Source organism: Hemitrygon akajei, unplaced genomic scaffold, assembly GCF_048418815.1.
Source record: "Hemitrygon akajei unplaced genomic scaffold, sHemAka1.3 Scf000054, whole genome shotgun sequence".
NCBI lineage: Eukaryota > Metazoa > Chordata > Chondrichthyes > Myliobatiformes > Dasyatidae > Hemitrygon > Hemitrygon akajei.
In genome coordinates this window covers 1189261-1215516 of record NW_027331940.1, presented here as the reverse complement: position 1 = coordinate 1215516, position 26256 = coordinate 1189261, and the positions used below count along the sequence as shown (strand labels likewise).

The following is a 26256-nucleotide window of genomic DNA, read 5'->3' as shown; positions in this document are numbered from 1 at the left end:
CAGATGAACTCGATCGAACCCAGAGGAGATCAAAGTTCCTATTGACAGTGAAAATGAATACATCTGAATCTGAATAAAATACACTGCGCACATGTTGTCACTGGCTAAAAATGCACAATACAAGCTTTACATACACACTGGTCATTACAAATTACAGGAGACATTGGTGGGAAGGTGGTGAGACCTCCAGTGTCCCTGATGCCCTCACCTACATGATGTGCATCCAGCTGTAGCTTGTAACCCTGCACTTTATGGAGTTGGATCTTGAAATGGGTGAATTCCAGATCATCCAGCAGATGGAGGGGAGTGATGGATATGACATGAAGTGAGATGAGTTACACCCAAGGTGCAGGATACAGGCAACTGGGTGCGAGTCAGGAAGGGGAATGAGGTTAAATAGCCATCGCCAAGTACTCTTGTTGCTATCCAACACAGCAACAGGTGGACAACTTTAGAAACTGTTGGGGGGAATTGCCTGGCAGAGGAAAGTCAAAGGGGTGATAGGGGAACAGAACAAGAGGGGACTAATATCCTAGTAGTAAAGCTTGCTAGACGTAATGTTGGGAGGGGGGGTGATGTGGTTAAAATAAGTTGTAGGGGGAATGGGAGCCAGAATGACAGAACAGATAGTGGAGAGGGTGAATTGAATTGAATTGACTTTATTAAATACATACTTCATAAACGTGAGGAGTAGAAATCTTTACGTTACGTCTCCATCTAAATGTGCAATGTGTAATTTATAGTAATTTATAATAGATAGTTTGTACATAGGACATTCAATATAACATCAAAATGCAATTGTATCTGCATGAATTAATCAGTTTGAAGGCTTGGTGGAAGATGATGTCCCGGAGCCTGTTGGTCCTTTTGCTGTGGTACCATTTCCTTGATGGTAGCAGCAGGAACAGTTTGTGGTTGTGGCGAATTTGGTCCCCGATATCCTTTGGGCCCTTTTTACACACCTGTCTGTGTAAATGTACTGAATAGTGGGAGTTTCACATCTACTGATGAGCTGGGCTATCTGCACCACTCTCTGCAGTTTCCTGCGATTAAGGGAGGTACAGTTCCCATACCAGGCAGTGATGCAGCCAGTCACAATGCTCTCAATTGTGTCCCTGTAGAAAGTCCTCAGTGGCCCCATCCCAAAGTTCTAAATACTGTCTGAGGTGAAAGAGGTGCTGCTGCGCTCTTTTCACAACACAGCCGGTGCGTACACACCATGTGAGATGCTTGGTGATGTTTACAGATTGGAGATGGCAGAAATGCCCTATTATTATAGAGACGGGAAGAGCATCAGAGAATTAAATGGTCATTCCAGATACCAGCACTGTGCCAAGGTACAAGATTATTTCTCTCTCCAACTTGAGTTGAACTTCACTGTGATGTCAGATCACACCTTGACAACTCAAGTCATTTCATTTGAAATGTTGTCCTTCACCCATTGATGGATTTTGTAAATCTTTTCACAGGTTAAAAATGACAAGGAATTTGTCTACGGGAATCTCAAACACAACATGCCAGTTTTGCTGTCTCTGTCCAGATATTTAAGAGAGGAGCAAGGGATTCCCTCGATCATCCTTCCTGCTCAGACTGTGGGGAAGGATTCACTCAATCATCTGACCGACTGGTGTGCCCGTCATTTGCTGGGACACTGGGAGTGGATTTAGTCAGTCATTTCAACTGAAGGTACATCAGCAAGTTCACACTGGGCAAAGCCATTCATCTGTTCTGTGGGTGAGAAGGCATTCAGTTGGTCATACCACGTGTGGACACACCGGTCAGTTCTCTCTAGGCAGAGGCTGGTCATCGACTGAATTTTTGGGGAAGGATTCACTCGGTCATCTGACCTAATGGCTCACCAGCGAGTTCACACTAGGGAGCGGCCGTTCACCTGCTCAGTCTGTCGGAAGGGATTCACTAGGTCATCTCACCTGCTGAGACACCAGTCAGTTCACACTGGAGAGAGGCCGTTCATCTGCTCAGACTGTGGGAAGGGATTCATTTGCTCATCCCAACTGAAGGTACATCAGCGAGTTCACACTGGGGAGAGGCCGTTCACCTGCTCAGACTGTGGGAAGGGATTCACTCAGTCATCCGACCTACTGGCACACCAGTCAGTTCATACTGGAGAGAGGCCATTCACCTGCTCAGAGTGTGGGAAGGGATTCACTTGCTCATCTCACCTACTGAGACACCAGTCAGTTCACACTGGAGAGAGGCCATTCACTTGCTCAGACTGTGGGAAGGGATTCACTTCCTCATCTCACCTACTGAGACATCAGCGAGTTCACACTGGAGAGAGGCCGTTCACCTGCTCAGACTGTGGGAAGGGATTCACTTGCTCATCCGAGCTGAAGGTACATCAGAGAGTTCACACTGGGGAGAGGCCGTTCACCTGCTCAAACTGAGGGAAGGGATTCAATCAGTCATCTGAACTGAAGGTACATCAGCGAGTTCACACTGGCGAGAGGCCATTCACCTGCTCAGACTGTGGGAAGGGATTCACTTGCTCATCCCTACTGAAGGTACATCAGCGAGTTCACACTGGGGAGAGGCCGTTCACCTGCTCAGATTGTGGGAAGGGATTCACTTTCTCATACAAACTGAAGGTACATCAGCGAGGTCACACTGGGGAGCGGCCGTTCATCTGCTCAGACTGTGGGAAGGGATTCACTTGCTCATCCCAACTGAAGGTACATCAGCGAATTCACACTGGGGAGAGGCCATTCACCTGCTCAGACTGTGGAAAGGGATTCACTCAGTCATCTGAACTGAAGGTACATCAGCGAGTTCACACTGGGGAGAGGCCATTCACATGCTCAGACTGTGGGAAGGGATTCACTCAGTCATTTAAACTGAAGGTACATCAGAGAGTTCACACCGGAGAGAGGCCGTTCACCTGCTTAGACTGTGGGAAGGGATTCACTCAGTCATCCATCCTAATGGCACACCAGCAAGTTCACAGTGGGGAGCAGCCGTTCACCTGCTCAGACTGTGGGAAGGGATTCACTCGGTCATCTCAACTGAAGGTACATCAGAGAGTTCACACTGGAGAGAGGCGGTTCACCTGTTCGACTATGGGAAGGGATTCACTCGGTCATCCGACCTAATGGCACATCAGCGAGTTCACACTGGAGAGAGGCCGTTCACCTGCTCAGACTGTGGGAAGGGATTCACCCGGTCATCCGACCTATTGGCACACCAGTTCATACTGGGCCGTTCACCTGCTCCGTGTGTGGGATTCACTGAGTCATCTCATCTACAGACAGCAGCGTTGTTCACACAGGGGAGAGGCCGATCACCTGCTCGGACTTTGGGAAAAGATTCTCTCAGCCAAATCAACCAAATGTGCACCATTGAGTTCACACTGGGGAGAGGCTGTTCACCTACTGTGAATGTGGGGACGTATTCACTCAGTCATCTAAGCTTATGTAACTCTCGCTTCGGCTAGCAGCTTAATATACGCGGTGATAGACCCCCACCCCAGCCCAGTCAAACTTAACAAATCTCGTTTGGGTGGATGCTGCTTGAGGTGTCCCCGTTACAAATTAGTATGCTCAAATAACAAGCAGTAAACAATATGTGATTAAATGATTGAGCTTTATAATTCTTACTTTGACCATAGCATTAGTAAAGAAAATTTAAAAAAAAGAAAAAGTGCCCACTCTCTCCATTTGCATCTTCTCATGTCTCCCTGGGAAAAGCCCGTGGTAATCTCTCTTCCAGACTCACAAGAAAGAACATTTCTGTCATTGGATAGTCCCAGACTCCAAAACCCTGTTATCTCTGGTCGTAACCTAAACATTGCTGCTACAGAGAAACCATCACAGCAGCAGGGCGTGGTAACGAATGACAGAGTAGTAACATTCGGAAGCTGATTGACAGAGAAAATCTTTTGTTTGTCTGACTGATGACACAAACTATACCCATGGCGAGGTGCTCCACTGGTCGAGGAACTTGTGTGCATTGGGAAATGCTTTATCTAATGAGGGAGTTGTTCCTGCTTGTTTATCCTGTAATATTATATCCGGATGGTTATTATGGACTGTCCTATCTGAAATAATGTATTGATTAACGTATAATTTTGTCACCATCTCGTCTTCTTAGATCGTTGGAATGTCTCCCATGGAGGGTCATACTCATTCCACTGTTTAATGTTTCCTTCCAGAGTGATGATTCATTTTTTTGAGTTGGTCTCTCATTTAAGTTTTCTGGTCTGTATTTCTTATCACGATTGCATATACACACATGGAGTGCTAAATCCAGTTCATTTTTGATTAAATCATATACTTAGAAGTTTTATCTGACTGTTGTGTGATCTTTCCTCATGTGTGTTATTTCTCTTCCTCCTTCTGTCCAAGGTCGTGTTAATCTCAGTGGGTTTGAGTGGAAATAGTCTTTTCTAAAGCTTTCTTAAGATCTTGTTTATCTTTCTAAATTTTACTGATTGAAATGGGACCAAGATATTTTTATTAAAAAAAATTCAGTGTCGGTATTGATGAAAATGTTTATTGCCTGTGTGGTATTTGCTAATTATTGAGCTCTATTTGGTAGGTTTTTTAAAGCCTTGAACTAACTTTTGTCAAAGGTTTTCCGTATTCCGCACTACTTTCTATGTTCTTTGCTTGTTGATATTCCAGATACGTGGGTACCCAGAGTCCCGGTGAAGGGTCTTGGCCTGAAATGTTGATTCCCATCCATAGATGCTGCCTGACATGCTGAGCTCCTCCAGCACTTTGTGTGTAGTTCTCTAGATTTCTAGCATCTGCAGGTCCTCTTGTTTCCCAGATACTTACATATTTATTGAAAGATCAAGCTGCTATTGGGTTGTGTGGCTCTGTTGGTAAAATATTAAATAAAATAATTAGAAAGAGGTGGCATAGGGTTGGAAGGTGTAGAATATGTGGGTAGAATCAAAGAACAGCAAATGTACAAAAAAAATCCTTGATGGGAATTGTATAGGGACCTCCAAACAGTAGTAAGAATGAGGTCCACAAATTTCAATGGGAAATAGAAAATACGTGCCATACGGGCAATGTTACAATAGTCATGGGGGATTGTCATGCAGGTGATTAGGAAAATCAGGATGGTGTTAGTCTCAAGAGGAGGAATTCCTAGAATGCCTACAAGATGCTTTTTTTTCCGAGCAGCTCGTGGTTGAGCCCACTTGGGGATCAGATATTCTGGATTGTTGTAATGAACCGGAATTAATTAGGTCACTAAAGTCCAAAGAACACTTAGGGGCAAGTGATCTTAATTTGATCAAATTCACCCTGACATTAGAGAAGGAGAAGCTAAAGTCAGATGTGGAATAAAGAGAATTAGAGAGGCATGAGAGAAAAATTGGTCAAAATTGATTTAAAAAGAACATGGGCAGGGACAAAAATGGAGCAGCAATGGCTGGAATTTTTGGAAGCAATTTGGAAGGCACAGGATATATACAGTGGCATGCAAAAGTTTGGGCACCCCTGGTCAAAATTTCTGTTCCTGTGAACAGCTAAGCGAGTAAGAGATGACCTGATTACAAAAGGCATAAAGTTAAAGATGACACATTTCTTTAATATTTTAAGCAAGATTACATTTTTAGTTCCATCTTTTACAATGTCAAAATAACAAAGAAGAAGGGCCCGAAGCAAAAGTTTGTGTGCCCTGTATTGTCAGTACTGAGTAACACCCCCTTTGGCAAGTATCACAGCTTGTAAACACTTTCTGTAGCCAGCCAAGAGTCTTTCAGTTCTTGTTTGGGTAAATGTCTGGGTTCAGTCATAAGTAGCAAAGTACTGACTGTGGAAATTACAAGTCAGAATATTATTAGAGTCACAGAGAGCAGCAGCACTGAAACAGGCCGCTCGGCCCTTCTAGTAAATGCCGACCTGTTTTTATTGTTATTGCCTAGTTCCAACAATCTGCACCAGAGCCTCCATACACCTCCCACCCACGTCCTCACCCAAATTCCTCCTTAGTGTCTAAATCGAACCCACATCCTACACTTCCACTGGCAGCTCATTCCACACTCTCACCAACCTCCGAGTGAAGAATTCCCCGAAAATAATTCACTTTCACCCTGAACGTATGCCCAATGTCAGGGTGAGAGGGAGGACGGGGCAGAGAGGGAAGACAGTAAGGGGACGGGTGGTCAAATGCAGAGAGGGAAACAGAGCAGAGAGATTATACTGAAAATCTTTCAGAAAAAGTAATTGAACTTGCTGCAAACCTACTCTCCATATCCTGTACATTCTTAACCAAATTATTGATCTAGATGACAATAATGGTTGATGTTCAAAGTAAATGTTATTATCAGAGTACATATATGTCACCACATACAACCCTGAGATTGTTTTTCCTACAGGAACACTTAGCAAATCTATAGAATAGTAACAGGATCAATGAAAGATCAAGTGGAGCATAGAATTCAACAAACTGTGCAAATGCAAATATAATTAAATATCAATGAATAATGAGAGCAATGGGGTGTAACCCTGGGGAACCTCACTAGGCCCGGGCCTCGAGTCCAATAAACAGCCTCCCACCATCACTCTCTGCTTCCTACCATCAAGACAACTGTGCATCCATTTAGCCAGCTCTCCCTGGATCCCGTGTGATCTGACTTTCCACAGCAACTTACCATGCTGAACCTTATCAAAGGCCTCACTGATGCCCATATCGGACCCGATCCTGGGACAGAGGAGTCACAGATCAGAGGGCATAGATTTAAACAGAGGATGAAGAGGTTTAGAGGGATCTGTGGAGAAGATTTGTCACTTAGAGGGTAGTTGAAACCTGGAACACACTGCCCGAGGTGGTGGTGGAGGCAGGTCCCTTCACAACATTTACGAAGAGGATGAGCATTGAAACTGTCGAGATACAGTCGGCTATGAACCAAGTGCTGATAAATGGGACCAGTGTAGACTGTGAGTGGATGGTCAGAACAGGTATGGCTGGCCAAAGGCCTGTTTCCGTGCTGTGTGATCCACCACTCCGGACATGCTAAATTAATGATGCAAGGCATTGATTTCAAAACTCCACACCCCTCACCAACCTGAAATAAATCTGACTGCACCCCTTTGTCACCACTGGGAATATCTGTTTCTGTCAAGGTAACATACAAATTGATCACTTTTGCTAAACAACTGGCAATTGATGAAGTTTCTGTGTCTTCTTCCATTAATGTTGCTGCCTTACAGTAAAACTAACCCTCTCACTGTGTCAGAATCAGTGATTAAATCAGACCCCAAACACTGTGCTTTCATCCCTGCACGTTATAACTGGAACCACCTCACTGAGGGTCTGATCGAGACATGGGATCACATCTGCCCTGCTTCTGACAATTCAAATACCCTCAGAATGGTTTTCTGATTCAGTCTGAAGGTTATGGTACATTCAGCTCGACGTCAGACCTGACAAACCATGTCTTCCCACAGCTGGTTCCACCTGTTGGTGTGTCCTCTTTCCTCCACCTCCAGGGACGCTGCATCTCCACACAAACTCCTCTCTTGAGACGACTGTCTGTACCCGTGACACAGGAAATCACATCACTGTCACTCTCCTGATAACGTGTCTGACCTGCTCACCTCCGAGTATCCTCCCTCAACAAGCTCCTTCCTCAGTCACCATCTGTGAGATTATATAAAAATACAATTACTGTAAAACGATCTATCAGACAGCTCCTGTACCCCTCCACCCCGGATGATGGTTTGCTGATTAAAACTCTCTCTCCTCAGCCCTTTCCCTATTCCCTTTCCCTTTGCAAACTCCAGATATGCCAGCTGATCCGAACCCACTGTGAGGACATTTATATCTCACAGGAGGATGTAGAAACCCGTGTTGTTCTCTGATACAGAGGTCACTGACACTCCACCGCCATCCCAGTCTGCACCAACAGCCCATGACGGTGACAGCTCTTCCAGACACTGGGGCTTTGTAACAAACACAATGTTAACAGCAAGATTAGACAGTAATTCATTTGAAGAGAGAATTGTTGCTTCCTAAAAGGACACACCACCACTCAGCTGGCCGGGCAGCATCTATCAGAGAGAAAAGCCACACTCCCACTCCACCCCCCGCATAAAACAATGCAATCAGAGGTTTATGATCATTTTCAATATCAAAAGATTGCCCTGACACAAACTGATGAAATGCCTCACAAGGAAACAAAATGCTGAGCAATTCTTTTTAAATCTGGGCATAACGTGTTTCTGGATCAGATAATGAACGAGTTGCATGTGCCACTTGTAGCCATTCCTTATCATGTTATGATCATTTTCAACATCAGTAGATTCCCCAGTGAGAATCGGAATGAAAATGTTTGGACACCAGGAAGTCCCGCTCGGAGCGGATAGTTCAAAGGTTAATTTATTATCAAAGCAGGTATCCGTAAACAATTCTTGAGCTTTTTTTCTTCTCCGGAAAACCACGAAAGTCGTTCAGAGAGAAAAATCAAACTCCCACCTCAACCCCCGCATCAAAAAGACAGCATCCCGATCATCAAACCCCCAAAATCCACCCCTCCCGCACAAAAGGGAACAATATCGTCGACCGCCACCCCCCCCCCCCCCCCAAAAACAACCCTACCCCGCACAACTGCGGAGGAGCCGGTGTCACCAGTGTAGAGGCGGCCGCATCGAGAGCAGCGGACACAACGGGCGACCCCGGAAGATTCACAGGTGAAGTGTCGCCTCACCTGGAAGGATGTTTGGACAACGGAGAGAGTTCGACCGTCCGGCCCTTTCACTGTGACACCCCGAACTCCACATCAAATCCGTCCAAACGAATCTGGGTGAACTTTAATGACCAATAAATATAAATCCTCTCAGCGATCAGCTGTCTGAGTGATTCCCTGACTCTGAGAGGCAGGGGTATCTATGGTCCACACTGTCAGGGTGTTGAGTTTACCAGGAGACAAAGACTGCAGGGACGAGAGGTTTTCTGTTGACTAATACACTGTGTGTGGACCCCGCTGGGAATTCTGGTGTTGTGACCCGAATCGAGACAAACACCACGCTGCCCACTCCACCAACAACACGGCACAGCCGGACACATAACAGGGGACTTTACATCTCATAACACTGGATTCAGTGATGAAACCCGTGATTAATGTTGTTGTCCCACCGAAAAATCCATTAAAGTGCTTTTAAATACGAGCGCTCCCCCACAGGTGACGTCACACAGCTCCCCCCCACTCGCCTGACGTCACACATGTGCTCCCCACACCAGGGTCTGCCCTGTCGGGCGCGGTGTGTTACGTCACCCAGGTGCTGCTGTGCTCGAGCTTCATCGGTTTAACGGCTGGGCTAATAAATTAAGTGTTTATAAACATCGACTGATTTAACTGAAACCTGCACATTTCCTGTGTGGGTCTGAATTGTGTGTCGGGATGGGATGAGAATCGAAATTATAACGCTGAGAACTCTGTGACCTGGGGCTGGAGGGAGAGGGATCGGGGAAGATATGGAGGGAAAAACTAAATAAGTGTCTGGTGTAAATATGGAAATAATATAGGGAAATAATGAAATAATTTGGGAAATGCGGCGGTGGGTCGGGCAATATGTGAAGGGGGAGGAACAGTCACCAAGTCACGTGATCCTGTTTTACAGCGGATCGTCAGCATTTTCCGAGGCTCCGCCCAACGCCCGTGACGCAATAAGCAGATTGCGCATGCTCACATTCCCGGGAAAGGCAGTGTTGTTTTTTCGTTCTTTGTGAAAGCGGGTCGGCGGTGAGATCGGGATCGGGAGGGGGTTCTCGCCCCCTTGGATGGGGAGCCGGAGACGGATTATTCTCTGCGGGGCAGCAGCAACAATTTCCCTTCGGTGAGTATTGAAGCCGGTCCCGAGCGGGGAGGTCTGACGTTGGGTGGTGAGTTAACTTTCCCGAATTCAAACAAGATCAAGCCTGCAGATGCTGGAAATGCGAGCAACGCGCACAAAATGCTGGAGGAACTCAGCAGGCCGGGCAGAATCTAGGGGAAGAATACAGTCGACATTACCGGCCGAAACCCTTCGGCAGGACTGGAAAATAAAAGGTGGGGGTGGGGAGGGAGAGAGAAACACAAGGTGATCGGTGAAACCTGAAGGGGGAGGGGATGATCTTTCCCGAACTGGCGGCCTCGCCTCGCTTCCTTCACAGAATCTGCCGGGATCGGTCCGGTTTGTGAGACCTTCACACCGAACCGTCTGAGATGAGCCGCAGCTCAGCCCCTGTTGTTCTGGTCCTATTAGCACGATGAAGTAAAACATGTTTCCATATTGTTACTGGCAGAGAATTGTATAATTTGTGTTCCGTGTGTTATCTGAATGTACTTGCCTGTGATGCTGCCACAAGTCAGTGTTTCTCTGTCCCTGTACCTTCCCGTACTTGTGCACTTGGCAATAAATTCAACAGGATCTGAGAAATCTCAGTGAGATTTGATTAGTGATGATCACCTTGGCAGCTCGGTAGGTCGAATGTATGAGACAGTACACTGTTAAATGCAAAACCCTGAACAGTGTTGTTGATCAGAGTCCGAGATCATCGCTCCCTGAAAGAGTCCGCACAGATTGATCGGGTGGTTAAGAAGGCAAATGGCGTGGTTGTCTTTATCATTGAGTTCAAAAGTTGGGAAGTTATGTTGCAGCTTTATAAGATTAATTAGGCCACATCTGGAGTGTTTTATACAGTTGTGGTCGCTCTCATTCTCTGAAGGATATCGGGGCTTTGGAGAGGGCGCAGAAGAGGTTTACCAGGATATTGCTTGGAATAGAGGGCCTGAGCTATAACGGGAGGTTGGTCAATCTTATGTTGTTTTCTCTGGAGCCGTGCCGGCTGGGGTGAGACTGAATAGACGTTTATAAGATGACGAAAGGATTAGAAGCAGTGTCTCAGAAAGGCAGCGTCCATTTTTAAGGAACTCCAGCACCCAGGGCATGCCCTTTTCTCACTGTTACCATCAGATAGTGAGGTAAAGAAGCCTGAAGGCACACACTCAGTGATACAGGAACAGTTTCTTCCCCTCTGTCATCTGATAGCCAAATGGACATTGAGTCCTTGAACATGACCTCACTTTTAAAATATATAGTATTTCTGCTTTTTACACAATTTAAAATTTATTCATAGAATAATAGAAAACCTACAGCACAGTACAGGCCCTTTGGCCCACAAAGTCGTGCTGACATGTCCCTACCTTAGAAATTGCTATGGTTACCCATAGCCCTCTATTTTTCTAAGTTAATTTTTCTCCAGTGCCGCCAGGTTCCTAACCAAAAATCTTTGAAAAGACCCTATCATGCCCACCTCCATAAACATTGCCGGCAGCCCATTACACCACTCTCCACCACTCTCTGACTAAAAAAACTCACCCCTGATATCTCCCCTCTACGTACTCCCCGGCACCTTAAACCTGTGCCCTCTTGTGGTAACCAATTCAGCCCTGCGAAAAAGCCTCTGACTACCCACACGATCAATGCTTCTCATAATCTTATATACCTCTATCAGGTCACCTCTCATCCTCCATCACTCCAAGAGAAAAGGCCGAGTTCACTCAACCTATTCTCATAAGGCATACTCCCCAATCCAGGCAACATCCTTGTAACTTGCCTCTGCACCTGTTCTAAGGTTTCCACATTCTTCCTGTAGTGAGGTGACCAGAATTGAGCATAGCCGAGTGTGACCAGGGTCCTATATAGCTGCAACAAAACCTCTCGGCTCCTAAACTCAATCCCACGATTAATAAACGTCAATGCACCGTATGTCTTCTTAACCACAGAGTCAACCTGCATAGCAGATTTGAATGTCCTATGAACTCAGACCCCAAGATCCCTCTGATCCTCCACACTGTGAAGAGTCTTACCATTAATGCTATATTCTGCCATCATGTTTGACCTAATAAATTGAACAACTTCAAACTTATCCGGGTTGAACTCTATTTGCGACTTCTCAGCCCAGTTTTGCATCCTTTCGGTGTCCCGCTGTAACCTCTGACCGCCCTCCACACTATCCACAACACCTCCAACCTTTGTGTCATCAGCAAATTTACTAACACATCCTTTCACTTCCTCATCCAAGTTATTTATAACAATTACAATGAGCAATGGTCCCAGATATACGTATACTGTAATTTTTATTATTTTATTTTGTGTTTTTTTTCCGTCTATATTATGTATTGCATTGAACTGCTGCTGCAAAGTTAACAAAGTTTACACCACACGCCGGTGATAATAAACCTGATTATGAATCTGTGTGGACAGACGATATATTTTTCCTGGGGGTTGAAATGTCTAATACATTTAAGGTGAGACGAGATATAAGTGGCAAGTTTGTCTTTTTCCACAGAGTGGTTGGTAGCTGGACTCTCTGCCTGGGGTGGGAGACCCCACCAGTCACGTGATCCTGTTTGCCCCTCCCATTTATCCACAGATGTACAATCTCTTCGCTCATGCTCACTGTCTCCGGTTGGGTGGTGTTTTCCTTTCTGCTCAGTTTCCTTTCTACTGAAGCGGAACGTCTGCGGGATTGGGAAAGGGTCCTCGCCTCCTGGGTCAGGTCAGGAAGCCAGGGGTCCGATCGGGAAAGGGTCCTCGCCTCCTGGGTCAGGAAGCCAGGGGTCAGATCGCGAAAGGGTCCTCGCCTCCTGGGTCAGGAAGCCAGGGGTCAGATCGGGAAAGGGTCCTCCCCTCCTGGGTCAGGAAGCCAGGGGTCAGATCACTGTCTGCAGGCCAAAGATATCGTTTTCCCATCAGTGAGTATTGAGACCGATCCCGAGTGGGGAGATCCAATGTTAGCTGTGAGTGCCGAACTGAGGGCCAATTGCTCATTTATTTTCCAATTATCTGGGCTCTTCAATAAAATGTGGATTTCACTTAATCTGCATTGAACGATCCAACCCAGGAGCCCAGGCTGTTTATTTCCACAGAGTTGAAATTAGAGACCCACCAACAGGTCACGTGAGGCTGTTTAACGCAGATCTATCCCACCCTCTGGTTTGTGACTCAAGATCATGTGGTGTGTGGTCAGAGTCCCCGGATGTGAGGTGATGCTTCCTCCATGTTGTGTTGGGGAGTCTGATGTTGGCCACTGAGTCCCTTTAACTTCCCTCAAATTGTCTCACTTCCTGAGCCTCCTCGCATTTGTCCTTGAGCTTTATGGCTGTTGTCTTCTCCTGGATTGGGGTGGATGAGAAAGAACGACCCAGGTTGTGGGGATCTTTGATTTCACTACTCTAGGGGGAGAATGGTTTCTGTGATCTACTGATCTGGATCCAAAGGTCTCTGCCATTCCTTGCAGTCACGAGCAGAGCAGTTACTGTGCAAAGCATGAAATGTCCAAATGGGAAACTTTCTATGGTGTGTTGATAAACAATTTGGTGAGGGTTCAAAGTATATATGGCAATGTTTTTGTTGTTTGTTCTAACTTTGTCAATTTAAGATCCTTTATGCAGTAGTGTGTACTATTTATTCAGTATCTGTGTATTGCTGGAGAACCATAATTGATCGTCCTTGCTTTCTGCTCCACCTGGTTCCATCTGCTCATTCCCTGCCCATCTTGTTCAACCTCTGTCCAGTCTCTCTCCCACCAACTTCAGTGACATGCATCAACTATCTGGGTCAACCTTGGTCCACCCTGTATCATACCTCTGCAATGATATATATCGGCAATCTTTCTTGTCTTCATTGTGAAGTATTCTTTCACACCTTCGTCCTCACTGAGTTATTTCCTGAATCAGTTTTTGTCAGCTGGAAAGTTAGAGGGTCATCCGGTACCAGTTCTGTTGTGCATTGGTGTGGGAGAGCTAGTTTTTGAACTGTGACTGGCTGACACACTGCATCATATTACAATCAGCAAAGAGAACTGGGAGAGTTGCTGCTTGGACTCTAGTCCTGTGTTGGCTTTGACTTTGGTTACTGCTTCTACAGATGGGGCTGAATGGTCGTCCTTCTGCAATGAAGCAGAAATTTCGAGCAGCTGGACATTGGTTGTGGGGAAATCCCCGATTGCACTACCCAGTGTGAAATGGGAGGACAATGTGCGAGACTCTCAGGGTCGGTGAGTGGCAGATTAAGCTGTGTGATTCTGTGAGGTTGGGTCCTGGGATATCATAGTTTTTGATCCAGGTAAAATGGATGCGAGGATCGAGCTGCTTGTGCTTACGAGGTGTTGAGCAAGTATTTCTGGTCTGGGATCAGATATTTGGTTTTGGAGTTCCTTTGGAAGCAATGACTGCCAGTCTGAGGAGAGGATGAGTTCCCATTCCATCCTCACAGGGACAGGTTATGAGTAAATGGGCAGTTCCATTTTTACAACAGTAGAAATAGACCCGTGAGTTTGGTGTTCAAACTGTGTTAATGTGCTTCATTATCTCTCTGGTTAAAGTGAGAACTGTGGTGAGAGGTTTATTGGAAGAAAAACCCCAACTGGAAGCAAACCACAGCTGAAGACGAGGGAACAGCAACAAGTGAACCAGCCCGAGGACTGAGAGCATCAACTGGAGAGAACAACTCTGAATCAACTGACTCGGAGTTCTCATTGATTCAGTCGGAAGAAAGGTTGGTGAGTCTCATTTACTCAGACACTGGTCCTTTAGACATTACATACTTGTACAAGGGAAGGTAGGATTTAGTTGGAGTGGGACTGAATGTGCCCAGAATAACCAGTTATGCTTCTGTCAGACACAGTTGCAATCAGTCCAGGTCTGGTAATGTGCTTCCAGCAGCCCAGCCCTTTAAGACCACTCCCATTCTGTCGAAGTTGAATCCGGATTAAGTCACTCAGAGACCGTATAGTACAAACTCTTTATTTCAAGCACCCGGGGCTCACTCAGTTAGTCACTCAGACAGGAACAGACTGTGACTGTTCCCACCCAATCCACCAATTCCCCTCACACCACAGATATATCTGTCCAGATACTCCCCACACAGGACAGGCTGGAGCCAAAGTTATTTACTATGATAGCCCCTGAAGACAAGTTACAAAATAGTCATAATGGCTTACACACACAGAACAGACTGAAGCTGTCCTATCTCTACACATGAGTGCACAAGGAGATAAGCATCCTGAAACCCTAGCTAGCTACCCTCAAGAAGAAATATGGCTCAGCATGGCTTAGTACATCTGTTGATCATCAGGAGTTTCTTTCAGAAAAACAGGCTGCTATTGTTTAACGAAGTGTTAACCCTTTTACAGACTTTATCATTCCCTCCTTTACAGAGAAAGCAACCGAGTGGAGCTTTGACTTCTCAGTGGGTATAACATCAGTAGTTAGAACAATGAGAGGTACAACCATTAGGACATAATGCAATATCATGCCCCACATATTACCGAACAGGCCTTCGAAGAGCACCATTTCGACCCTTTGGTGAACCCGTGTAAATCCTGCCCTACTCTCTTGATGCTGTCCGTCTCCTTTGCAGTGTGCTCGGAGAGCGATGTAACGTTAGTAGACTCATCAGGGATATAGGCGCAGCATTCTATGTCAATAATAGCACAGGTTCCCCCTTTCTCAGCTGGGATAAAATCTAAAGCCTTATGATTCTGTACGACTGTTTGCCAGATTGCAATCATTTCAGTGGATATTTCTGTTACTTGGGCCTGTGTTTCTGTCAGGGCCCCTGCAGTATTGTGGCCAGCTCCACAAGTGCTGTATCCAAATTGATTATCTCTTGTGAACTCCTGGCTACTCCATAGGAGAGAAAAGCGATCAGCCAAAATCACTCAGTCTCAGTTACTCCTCTCCGCTGCTGGGCTCCTGCAGGTATGGCCAAGATGCATGTTTCCCAGTGTAGGAAGTTCCGTTTGGTGGGGGCCTGAGATACCATCCCTCAAAACATTGACAGCCACAGTCATCACAGACTGGACCACAGTTCCTCACTCTCTTCCCCAGGTGTTATTTGAAAAAGCCCAGGCTGAGAGTTCCTCACTGTAGTTGAGCGGGATTACTGACATTTGAATCATACTTTTCCCATACTGAGGAATTTCGGCACAAACCCAGCAGGCCCCTGGTTCTACCTGCTTGGCCCAGTTGTGACAGAGAGACAGAAAGGTGTTAACATAGGGGCTCCTGTGTGCTGGGGTAAGCCCTCTTAAAGACATAGATACAAACACCACTGTTACGGTTTAATTGAACCAGCAGCTATAGTCCACACCTGGACTCTGGTTTTGATGTTAAAACCACTGTCTTTATTCGTATCTACTTATAATATAACAAATTAAGCAAAATAATCAAAAGTTTAAAAGTGTTATGAGCACACATATGTGTAAGTATAACTCCCAAACCACTCAGCTCAGGGAATACCAAGCTGAAAGTCTTGAGATGGTAAAGTATGAAAGTTCAGTTCATCCACGGGATCAATGACGAGAGAGAGATATTTGTAATCCAAGGTGAATGTCAAGAGAAGGCAATTACGTTGAATTCCACAAATTCCACAGTGGTAAAACAGGATACCAGTCGCTGTAGGTCTTATTCGTCGTCGTTCTAAATCCACATACAGGTTATCACCAGAAGTAGCTTATTGCAGGAGTACTGTCTTCAGAAGGAACTACCACCCAGGCAAGGGTTAACACACAGGTAGATTCCGCAAGGTACTCCCTATCCAGATCCAACACACAAAGTATTACCGACAGTGATTTCCACAGAATATCCCTTCTCACAAGTGGTTACCACATCACACACCCGAATCCAGCTAAGGGTTAACAAAAGTGGTAGCCACGAGATACTCCAACAAAATCCCCATTATACGAATCATCACCAACAGTGATTGGTCACAGGGCTACCTCTTCAAGTGAATTACCACCCCCAGGCAAGGGTTAGCACAAGTTGTCCTCACAGGATACTCCCAAACCAACAGATCTACTCCAATGGATCAAACAAAGCGACAATCACACATTCGGTATACACTGAATCAATAATCAACCCACCCTTGTGGGCATAGGAGAGCCCAAACAGTGACCTTTGGCCACTAGGTCCTTTGTTTCGAACCTTCCATCTTCTTTCTTTCTCTCTGGCTGACTGTGTTTGTGACTGTCTTTGCTTAAATAAAGCAAACTGCGAGCTATTGTTACATACCCCATAACTGGGTCACTTACCAGCAAAGATAGAGAGGTCCGCTGAAGTCTGATGGTACTATTTTTAAACGTTTTTATTTATAACGGGGCACAAAAGTAAGGTTAATACAAACATTCAGATAATATACGTCGTCACTACTCAATCTAAAGCACGGGTATAGTAATAATCAACAATAAGAAGTAGCTCTATCGTTTGTCTAGGGGTAAAAATATTGTCCGATAGAAATATCAAAGTCTCTGGAGTTCATGCAGGCTTTTAGCCTTTTGGGGACCACTGGATTTCACGTGTTGGAGAGAGAGAGAATTTTTGGTGAGAAAAAAAAATTGCCAGCCTTTTGGACTCAAATCGTTGAATCGGGAACGTGGGTTCCCCGTTGTCAGTTCGAAGTCCTTTTCGGTGTTATCAGCCACTCGCTCCCCAGGCTAGGGGAAACGAACCACACGTGGCTTCCGAATAGCTTCCCGTCATCACGGGAGCGATAAGCGATGGTGTCTCCTTCTGGTGCGTCGCTAGGGTACTGCCTCCTGCAGTCCCCTTTTTATCTTGACTTGCGGAGTTGTAGATGTCAGTCAAGGTGGAGTGATACAATCCCCACCCCACATTGCCCGAGGGTGCCCATGTAGCCATGATAGCTGGCACGTAGCATAGAATCGCAATCCACAAAGGTGGCTCCAAGAAAGAATGGTCAAATCCGTTGCGTTGTCTCTCTCTCTTTTCCTGGTTCCAAGACCCGAATTAATAGCGATCTTGCGATTCTCAGGAAGGAGGGGGCTGGTATCATAACACTATATAAACACAAGCTGCGAGCAAGTGCAAACGTGCTGCCTAGTCAAATAGTTCTGCCCCCCCTCTCTCTCTTAGTAAGAATCAAACAGGAGAATTTTAGTTCTGGGGTTGATCAGGATTTCAAAGTCGGGTCCTAATAATATGTCAAAGCTCGTCACATTCGATTTCGGTCATTGTCAGGCCAATCCATATTATTTGTATTAATAATGTTGGCAAACTTTGTAAGCATTGGAGCAGTAAATCATTATTAATGGGTATTTGTCCCCCCAGTTTAAAGGCTTGGTCTCCTGTGAAAGTGCCGTAGCAGGCCACAAATCACATCCAGGGTCAATATGCCAAACGTGGGTTCGGAATCCCATGTTTCCCTATCAGTTCAAACTTTAGACTGATGTTCCTACCCTTCCCTCCTATCTGGGCCGGCCTTGGTTTGCTTATGTTGTTTTTCTCATTTTCGGTGCCCATCCACCCATTCACGCTCCGCTTTTAGCGTCTCCCAACCTTTGGCATTCCTTCTGCAGTACAGACCTCTATCCCTTTCTCACATGCATTATTCCTCCAACTTGCTGATAATATACTGTTCCACTTTAAAGGTATGTCACATCCGGAATATTTTCCAGTTAGCCGAGGATTTCCTTCCACGCCACTGTGTAGTGTTGGGAAATCATGTACAAGGCAAGTTACAGCAGTAGTTTGCCATTGCCTTCTGCTGGGTGAGTTGCTTTGTTCACCAGCTCTAACCCAGCACAGATGAAAGTGTGCAAGGGAGTCGGCTGGATTCGAACTCAGGAGCTCTTGCCTCGAAGTCCAATGCTGAAGCCACTAGACCATCACTGGCATAGCTGGCAAAGTTCCATTTTACATCTGCCTTTTCCCTCCATTCCCTTTTCAACAATTTCCACTTCTTTCCTCAGTTCTTTTTCCATATCAGATTTACTGCTTGTTCTCATGAGGTAATAGCCCAGGCTCCCCCACCCCCCTCCATCTGTGGCCACATTTTGAGTGCTGCACTCAACATTTGAAAATCTTTTTCCTTGTCTGGAAAACTCTCACATAAAATTGTGTAGGGCTGCTCCTGGCACACTCGTATCAATCGACTGCAATTAACCGATTATCTTTCATTAATTTATCGGGCACAAAGCCTCCTGCTCAATTAACAATCAGATAAATTTTCCCGGCAGGCACCTCCTGCTCAATTGATGAATTTACCTGACTTGTCTGCTTCCTGCCCACTTAGTAAAGTTTACCCAGTAACGCCTCCTGGCAACTTAATAAACTTTATCCAATACTGCCTCCTGCCAACTTAGTAAAAATTTTGCCTACGTTATACGAGTTTCCCGACAGATTTTTTTCCCGATCCTGTTAAGGTATATGATCAGCCTTGGGCGAGGCACTGTACGTCCAAAGGAACTGATGGTGAGTGACAAATGTAAAATACCTATTGGGCTCCCGGTCAGTCTCCATAGTCCCCAGAGTGGTCCAGATGCTTACTCAGCCCGTCTGCTCGGTGCTCTGTATATTGAGATCCTGTTTGCGATGCCAAATGTTAAAGCTGAATCTGAATAAAACTCAAGAGAACAGCTTCTTATTGACACCACAGTTTATTGCACATTCTCCTGCAGGAGTTTGAGCTCCAGTTGTCAAAGTGATGGCACGTAAGCACTGCCACCATCTGACAAGTCGACTGACTTTGGTTACAGCTGTATATTTATTCATAGTACTCCCCATGCTTACTATTGCAAGATGTTATTTGAACTGGTACGCCCACCAAGTGTGTTGGTACAAATCTTAATTACAAATCTTAATTGCAAATCTTAACAGAGTTTGCTATATCAAGGTTTTAATTATGGATGGATGTACTGTCCAGTCCTTATCAGTCATTCCCTTTGCAAGGCCCTGACTTAATTGCAAACAGATGTTCATTCCTGTCCTTATCAGCGAGTCCTCCTCCCCTTACTCAAATGAGGGTACAATGTATAATGGTATCAACTAACAACGGTACAGTATACAATGTTATCATCTCTCAGTGTGTCTCTCTGCAAGCCACAGAGAACTGGTAATGAGCCTGTCCTGGCTAACCACTGAAGACAGTGTTTACTTTGGTTCAAATATTCCTATTCAGTCCCAATTATTCTTCTAGCCAGAGGTTACATATGTTCAAAATGAATTTTTTTATATATATTCAATTCCTCAAGAGGGTTCAGGGGAAATATTTATGTCCAATATAGAAACTGGTGTTATCTGTATGTATTGTGGCAATGCAGGAGGTGCTCGAGAATTTGCAAGTGGAAAGAATTGGAGTGATATTTGCAAATCTGACTTTTTAAAGCATAATTTAGCAAGTAAACCACATATGGACATGTGCAAAAGCTCTGGTGAGAAAATCCTTCATTACCCGTTACAGGCCTGCTACATAGGTTGTGTGAGAGTGCAGATGAACTCGATCGAACTCGGGAGATCAAAGTACTTATCAACAGTGATTTGCTGGCTGTGAAAGTAATTACCTCTCTGTATAAAATTCACTGTGCACATGTCACTGGGTAAAAAAATGCACAGTACATGATTTATGTGCACACTGGTCATTACAAATTAGAGGGGACATTGGTGGGAAGGTGGGGAGACCTCCAGTGTCCCTGATGCCCTCACCAACAAGATGTGCATCTAGCTGCAGCTTGTAACCCGGCACTTTAAGGAGTTGGAACTGGAGGTGTATGAATTCCGGATCATCCAGAAGTTGGAGGGGGTGATCGATATGACATGAAGAGAGGTGAGTTACACCCAAGGTGCAGGACACAGGAAACTGGGAGAGAGTCAGGAAGGGGAATGAAGTTAAATAGCCATTGCAGAGTACTCTTGTTGCTATCCCACACAACAATAGGTGGAACACTTCAGAAACTGTTGGGGGGGTGGGAGGGTAGATTACCTGACAGAGACAAGTCAAAGAGGTGATAGTGAATTCATTAGTTAGGGGAACAGAACAGGAGGGGACTAATATCCTAGTGGTAAGGCTTGCTAGTGCTAGTGTGGGTGGAGAGGGTGATGTGGTTAAAAAAAGTTGCAGGGGAAATGGGAGCCAGAATGACAGAACAGATAGTGGAGAGGGTGAATTGAATTGAATTGACTTTATTCGATACATCCTTCCTACACATGAGGAGTAGAAATCTTTACATTACATCTTCACCAAAATGTGCAATGTGTAATTAATAGTAATATATAATAGATAGTTTGTAGATAGGACAGTCAATATAACATTGAAATGCAATTGTATCAGCATGAATTAATCAGTTTGATGGCCTGGTAGAAGATAATGTCCCAGAGCCTGTTGGTACTTTTGCTGTGGTACCGTTTCCTGAATGGTAGCAGCAGGAACAGTTTGTAGTTGTGGTGAATTTGGTCCCTGATATCCTTTGGGCCTTTTGACACACTTGTCCCTGTAAATGTCCTGAATAGTGGAAAGTTCACATCTACAGATGTGCTGGGCTGTCGGCACCACTCTCTGTCGTTTCCTGCGATTAAGGGAAGCACAGTTCCCATACCAGGCAGTGATGCAGCCAGTCACAATGCTCTCAATTGTGTCCCTGTAGAATGTCCTCAGGATTTTGGGTCCCTGTCCCCAACTTGTTCAACCATCTGAGGTGAAAGAGGTGCTGCTGTGCTCTTTTCACAACACAGCCGGTATGTACACACAATGTGAGATCCTTGGTGATGTTTATGCTGAGGAATTTAAAGCTGTTCACCTTCTTAAACCCAGATCCATTGATGTCAACAGGGGTTAGCCTGTCTCCATTCCTCCTGTAATCCACAATCAGCTTTGTTTTTGTGACAATGAGGGAGAGTTTGTTTTCTTGACACCAGTCAGATGTTGTTCAGACCTCAGATAGGGTCAGCAATCAAATGATTGAGCATAGTGTGATGAATGTGCTGAGCTGTATATATCACAATGCAAGAAGCATCGTAGGAAAGCCCGATGAGCTCAGGACAGGGAATTATGATATTGTAGCTATTATTGGAATTTGGTTGCACCCAACAGTCTGAGGGATTTAGAGGAACAACTTTGTAGAGAGACTGCGGACCATGCCAATAAACAAAGGTTGATTCAGTAAGTGATTTTAACTTTCCATATATTGAATGGGACTCCCATACTGTAAAAGGACTAGATGGGGTAGAGTTTGTCAAATGTGCCCTTAATCAGTATGTAGAATCTCTGATATAGAAGTGAACAATAAGCTGTTAGGAAATGATCCAGGGCTGGTGACAGAATTTGTGATCATATTGCCATGAGATTCAAAGTAAAGATGGAAAAAGAGAGGTCTGGATTACGGGTTGAGATTCTAAATTGGAGAAAGGTCAATTTTGATGGTATCAGAAACATCTGACAAGTGTGGTTTGGAACAGGCTCATTCCTGGCAACAGAGTTCTTGTAAGTGGGAGGCCTTCAGAAGTGAAATTTTGAGGATGTGGAGATTGTATGTGCCTGTCAAAATAAAAGTTGAAAAGTTACAGGTGCAGGGAACCTTGCTTTTCAAGAGATATTGAGGCCCCGGATATTTTGTTCCTCCAAATGCCTCAGACTGTTGGGTGCTACCAAGATCCATTAATGACTACAATATCAGGATTCCACGCCCTGAGCTCATCTGGCTTTTTTTTTTAAGTTGTCTGCTGTTGGTTTCTAAAAGATTCCCAATAGTCTTTGCTCTTTTGTTTGCCCTCTCTTTGGCTTTTATGTTGGCTTTGGCTTCTCATTTCCGTCACGGATATGTCCTCCTGCCTTTCCAATGCTTCCACTTCTTTGGGATGTATCGATCACTCAGCTCCCGAGTTGCTCCCAGAAACTCCAGCCATTGCTGCTCCGTTGTCACTCCTACCTTTTCCCATCCAAACAAGTTTGCCCAGCTTCTTTATCACAGAAACATGGAGAAGTTCAGTCCAGAAACAGGATATTTGGCCCATCTAGTCAATGCCAAAAAACATTTAAGCTGTCTAATGCAAATACCTGCACCGGGACCATCACCCTCCATACCCCTACCATCCAGGCTCCCATCCAAACTTCCTTTAAATGGTGAAACTGAGCTCATTTTCACTACTTATATTCATCTCATTCCACACTGTCATGACCGGTGAAGAGCTTTTCCACATGTTCCCATAAAATTTTCACCTTCCCCACTTACCCATGACCTCTGGTTGTCATCCCACACAACTTCAGTGGAAAAAGCTGCTTGCATTTATCCTATCTATACCCTCATAATGTTGTATACGTCTAAGAAATCCTCAAAGCAGTGTACATTTTCCTTGTTTATGTTTCGAGCCGTTTTTAGGTGTATAAGATGATGAGGGGCATTGATCGTGTGGATAGCCAGTTTTTTTTCCCCTAGGTCTGAAATGGCTAACACGAGAGGACATAGTTTTAAGGTGCTTGGAAGTAGATACCGAGGGGATGTCAGGGGTAAGTATTTTACACAGAGAGTGGTGGGTGCGTGGAATACACTGCCGGCTATTTGTGTGAGAGTGTTTCAGTTACTGTGGGGTCAGGCACCCATGCAGCTCAGTGGGAACAGGGAATAATACCAATGGAGAGAGTCAAACTGAGCCAAGTCACAGATTGGAGATGGCAGAAATGCCCCATTCTTAGAGAGACAGGAAGAGCATCAGAGCGTTCAATGCTTATTCCAGATACCAGCACTGTGCCCAGTTAGAAGATGATTTCTCCATCCAAATTGTGTTGAACTTCACTGTAACAGTGTGATGTCAGTTCACACCTTGACAACTCCCGTGATCTGAAATGTTGTCCTGCACCCATTGATGGATTTTTAAAATCTTTTTACAGGTTACAAATGACAAGAAATTTGTCTACGGAAATCTCGAATATAGTTTTGCTGTCTCTGTCCAGATATTTAAGGAATGGAGCAAGGGATTCACTCGATCATCCTTCCTGTTCAGACTGTGGGGAGGGATTCACTCGGTCATCTGACTTACTGGCATGTCCATCATTTTAATCAGGGGGGAAACCATTCATCTGCTCAGACAATGGGAATGGATTCAGTCGGTCATTTCAACTGAATGTATATCAGCAAGTTTACACTGGGCAAGGCCATTCACCTGTTCTGTGTGTGAGAAAGGATTCAGTCAGTCTTCCCAATAATGGACACACCAGTCAGTTCACACTGGGCAGAGGCCGGTCATCTGCTGAATTCATGGGGTAAGGATTCACTCGGTCATCTGTCCTAATGGCTCACAAGCGAGTTCTCACCGGGGAGCGGCCGTTTACCTGTTCGGACTGTGGGAAGGGATTCACTTGCTCATCTAAACTGAAGATCCATCAGGGAATTCACACTGGGGCGAAACTGTTTACCTGCTCAGACTGTGGGAAGGGATTCACTCAGTCATCTGAACTGAAGGTACATCAGAGAGTTCACACTGGGGAGAGGCCGTTCATCTGCTCAGTCTGTGAGAAGGGATTCACCACATCATCTCACCTACTGATTCACCTGTCAGTTCACACTGCAGTGAGAGATTTCATCTGCTCAGTCTGTGGGAAGACATTCACTCAGTCATCTAACCTACAGAGACACCAGCAAGTTCACACTGGGGAGAAGCTGTTCACTTGCTCAGACTGTGGGAAGGGATTCACTCAGGCATCTCACCTACGGAGACACCAGTCAGTTCACACTGGGGAGAAGCCATTCACCTGCTCAGTCTGTGGGAAGGCATTCACTCAGTCATCCAACCTACAGACACACCAACGAGTTCACACTGTGGAGAAGCCGTTCACTTGCTCAGACTGTGGGAAGAGATTCACCACATCATCTCACCTAGTGACTCACCAGTCAGTTCACACTGCAGTGAGGGATTTCATCTGTTCAGTCTGTGGGAAGAGATTCACTCAGTCATCTAACCTACAGAGACACCAGCAAGTTCACACTGGGGAGAAGCTGTTCACCTGCTCAGCCTGTGGGAAAGGATTCACTCGATTATTCAACCTACAGAGTCACCAGCGAGTTCACACTGAGGAGAGGCTGTTCACCTGCTCAGACTGTGGGAAGGGATTCACTCAGGCATCTCACCTACGGAGACACCAGTCAGTTCACACTGGGGAGAAGCCATTCACCTGCTCAGTCTGTGGAAAGACATTCACTCAGTCATCCAACCTACAGACACACCAGCGAGTTCACACTGGGGAGAGGCCGTTCACCTGCTCAGACTGTGGAAAGGGATTCACATAGTTAGGTAGCCTACAAGCACACCAGTTAGTTCATACTGGGGAGTGGCCGTTCACCTGCTCAGACTGTGGGAAAGGATTCACCACATCATCTCACCTAGTGACTCACCAGTCAGTTCACACTGCAGAGAGGGATTTCACCCACTCAGATTGTTTGAAGGGATTCACTCAGTTATCTAATCTGCTGGCACACCAGTGAGTTCCACTGGGGAGAGGCCATCGACCTGCGAATGTGGGAAGGCATTCACACGATCATCTCATCTATTAAAACACCAGCGAGTTCACACCACAGATCGTCTGCTCAGGCTTTGGGAAGAGATTCTGTCAACCGTCTCCACCAAGGCTGCATCATTGTGTTCCACTGGGGAGAGGCCGTTCACGTGCTGTGAATATGGGAAGGGATTCACTCAGTAATCTAACCTTGTAACACACGACCAGGTTCACATTGGGGAGAAAGTCTCAATAACCTGTAGGCTGGATATTTGTCCATCCCCGTTGCTGAATGCAATTTTGAGAGTGACTGGGGGAGTCTAGTACAAGAGGGCATGACGTAAGGTTTGCAGGGCGCCCATTCAGAACAGAGATGCGGAGAATTTTTTTTGTCAGAGGGTGGTGAATCTATGGAATTTGTTGCCACGGGCAGCAGTGGAGGCCAAGTCATTGGGTGTGTTTAAGGCAGAGATTGATAGGTATCTGAGTAGTCAGGGCATCAAAGGTTATGGTGAGAAGGTGGGGGAATGGGACTAAAGGGCAGATTGGATCAGCTCATGATGAAATGGTGGAGCAGACTCGATGGGCCAAATGGCCTATTCTGCTCCTTTGTGTTGTGGTCTTATGTGATTTTTTTTTCTCATGTCTGTTATTCCTCTTCCTCCTTCTGTCCAAGGTAGTGTTAATCTCAGTGGGTTTGAGTGTAAATAGTCTTTTTCTAAACTTGTCATTTCAGTTCTTACTTATCTTTGTAAATTTTACTGATTGAAATGGGACTAAGATATTTTCATTAAAAAAAAGTCAATGTCGGTATTGATGGAAGTGTTTATTGCCTTTGTTGTATTTGATGACTATTGAGCTCTGTTCCACAGTTTTTTAAAGCCTTGAAATAAATGTTGTCGATGGTTTTCCCAATATTGCACTACTTTCTGTTGTTTTTGCTTGTTGATTTTTCAGATACGTGGTTATCAACAGTCCCAAAGAAGGGTCATGGCTGGAAATGTTGATTCCCATC

At 45.3% G+C, this 26256-nt stretch overlaps 1 protein-coding gene and 1 long non-coding RNA gene across 3 annotated transcripts in view; both read left to right on the top strand.

The window, feature by feature from the left end:
- Window positions 1-2970: 2970 nt before the first annotated feature.
- The window catches only part of LOC140721365 (uncharacterized), a 310112-nt gene continuing 286826 nt past the window's right edge, over window positions 2971-26256 (top strand). Inside the window, 3 exon segments of the mRNA XM_073036208.1 lie at window positions 2971-3204; window positions 3626-3630; window positions 24896-25031. Coding sequence (XP_072892309.1) covers window positions 3110-3204; window positions 3626-3630; window positions 24896-25031 — 236 coding nt within the window. The 5' untranslated portion in view covers window positions 2971-3109.
- Window positions 9681-23918, top strand: LOC140721375 (uncharacterized). 2 transcript variants are annotated; one of them, XR_012097371.1, is made up of 3 exons: window positions 9681-9809; window positions 14344-14516; window positions 23640-23918. It is a non-coding gene; the product is annotated as an uncharacterized lncRNA (long non-coding RNA). The 2 variants fall into 2 exon arrangements; XR_012097372.1 differs by having other exon boundaries at window positions 14344-14520.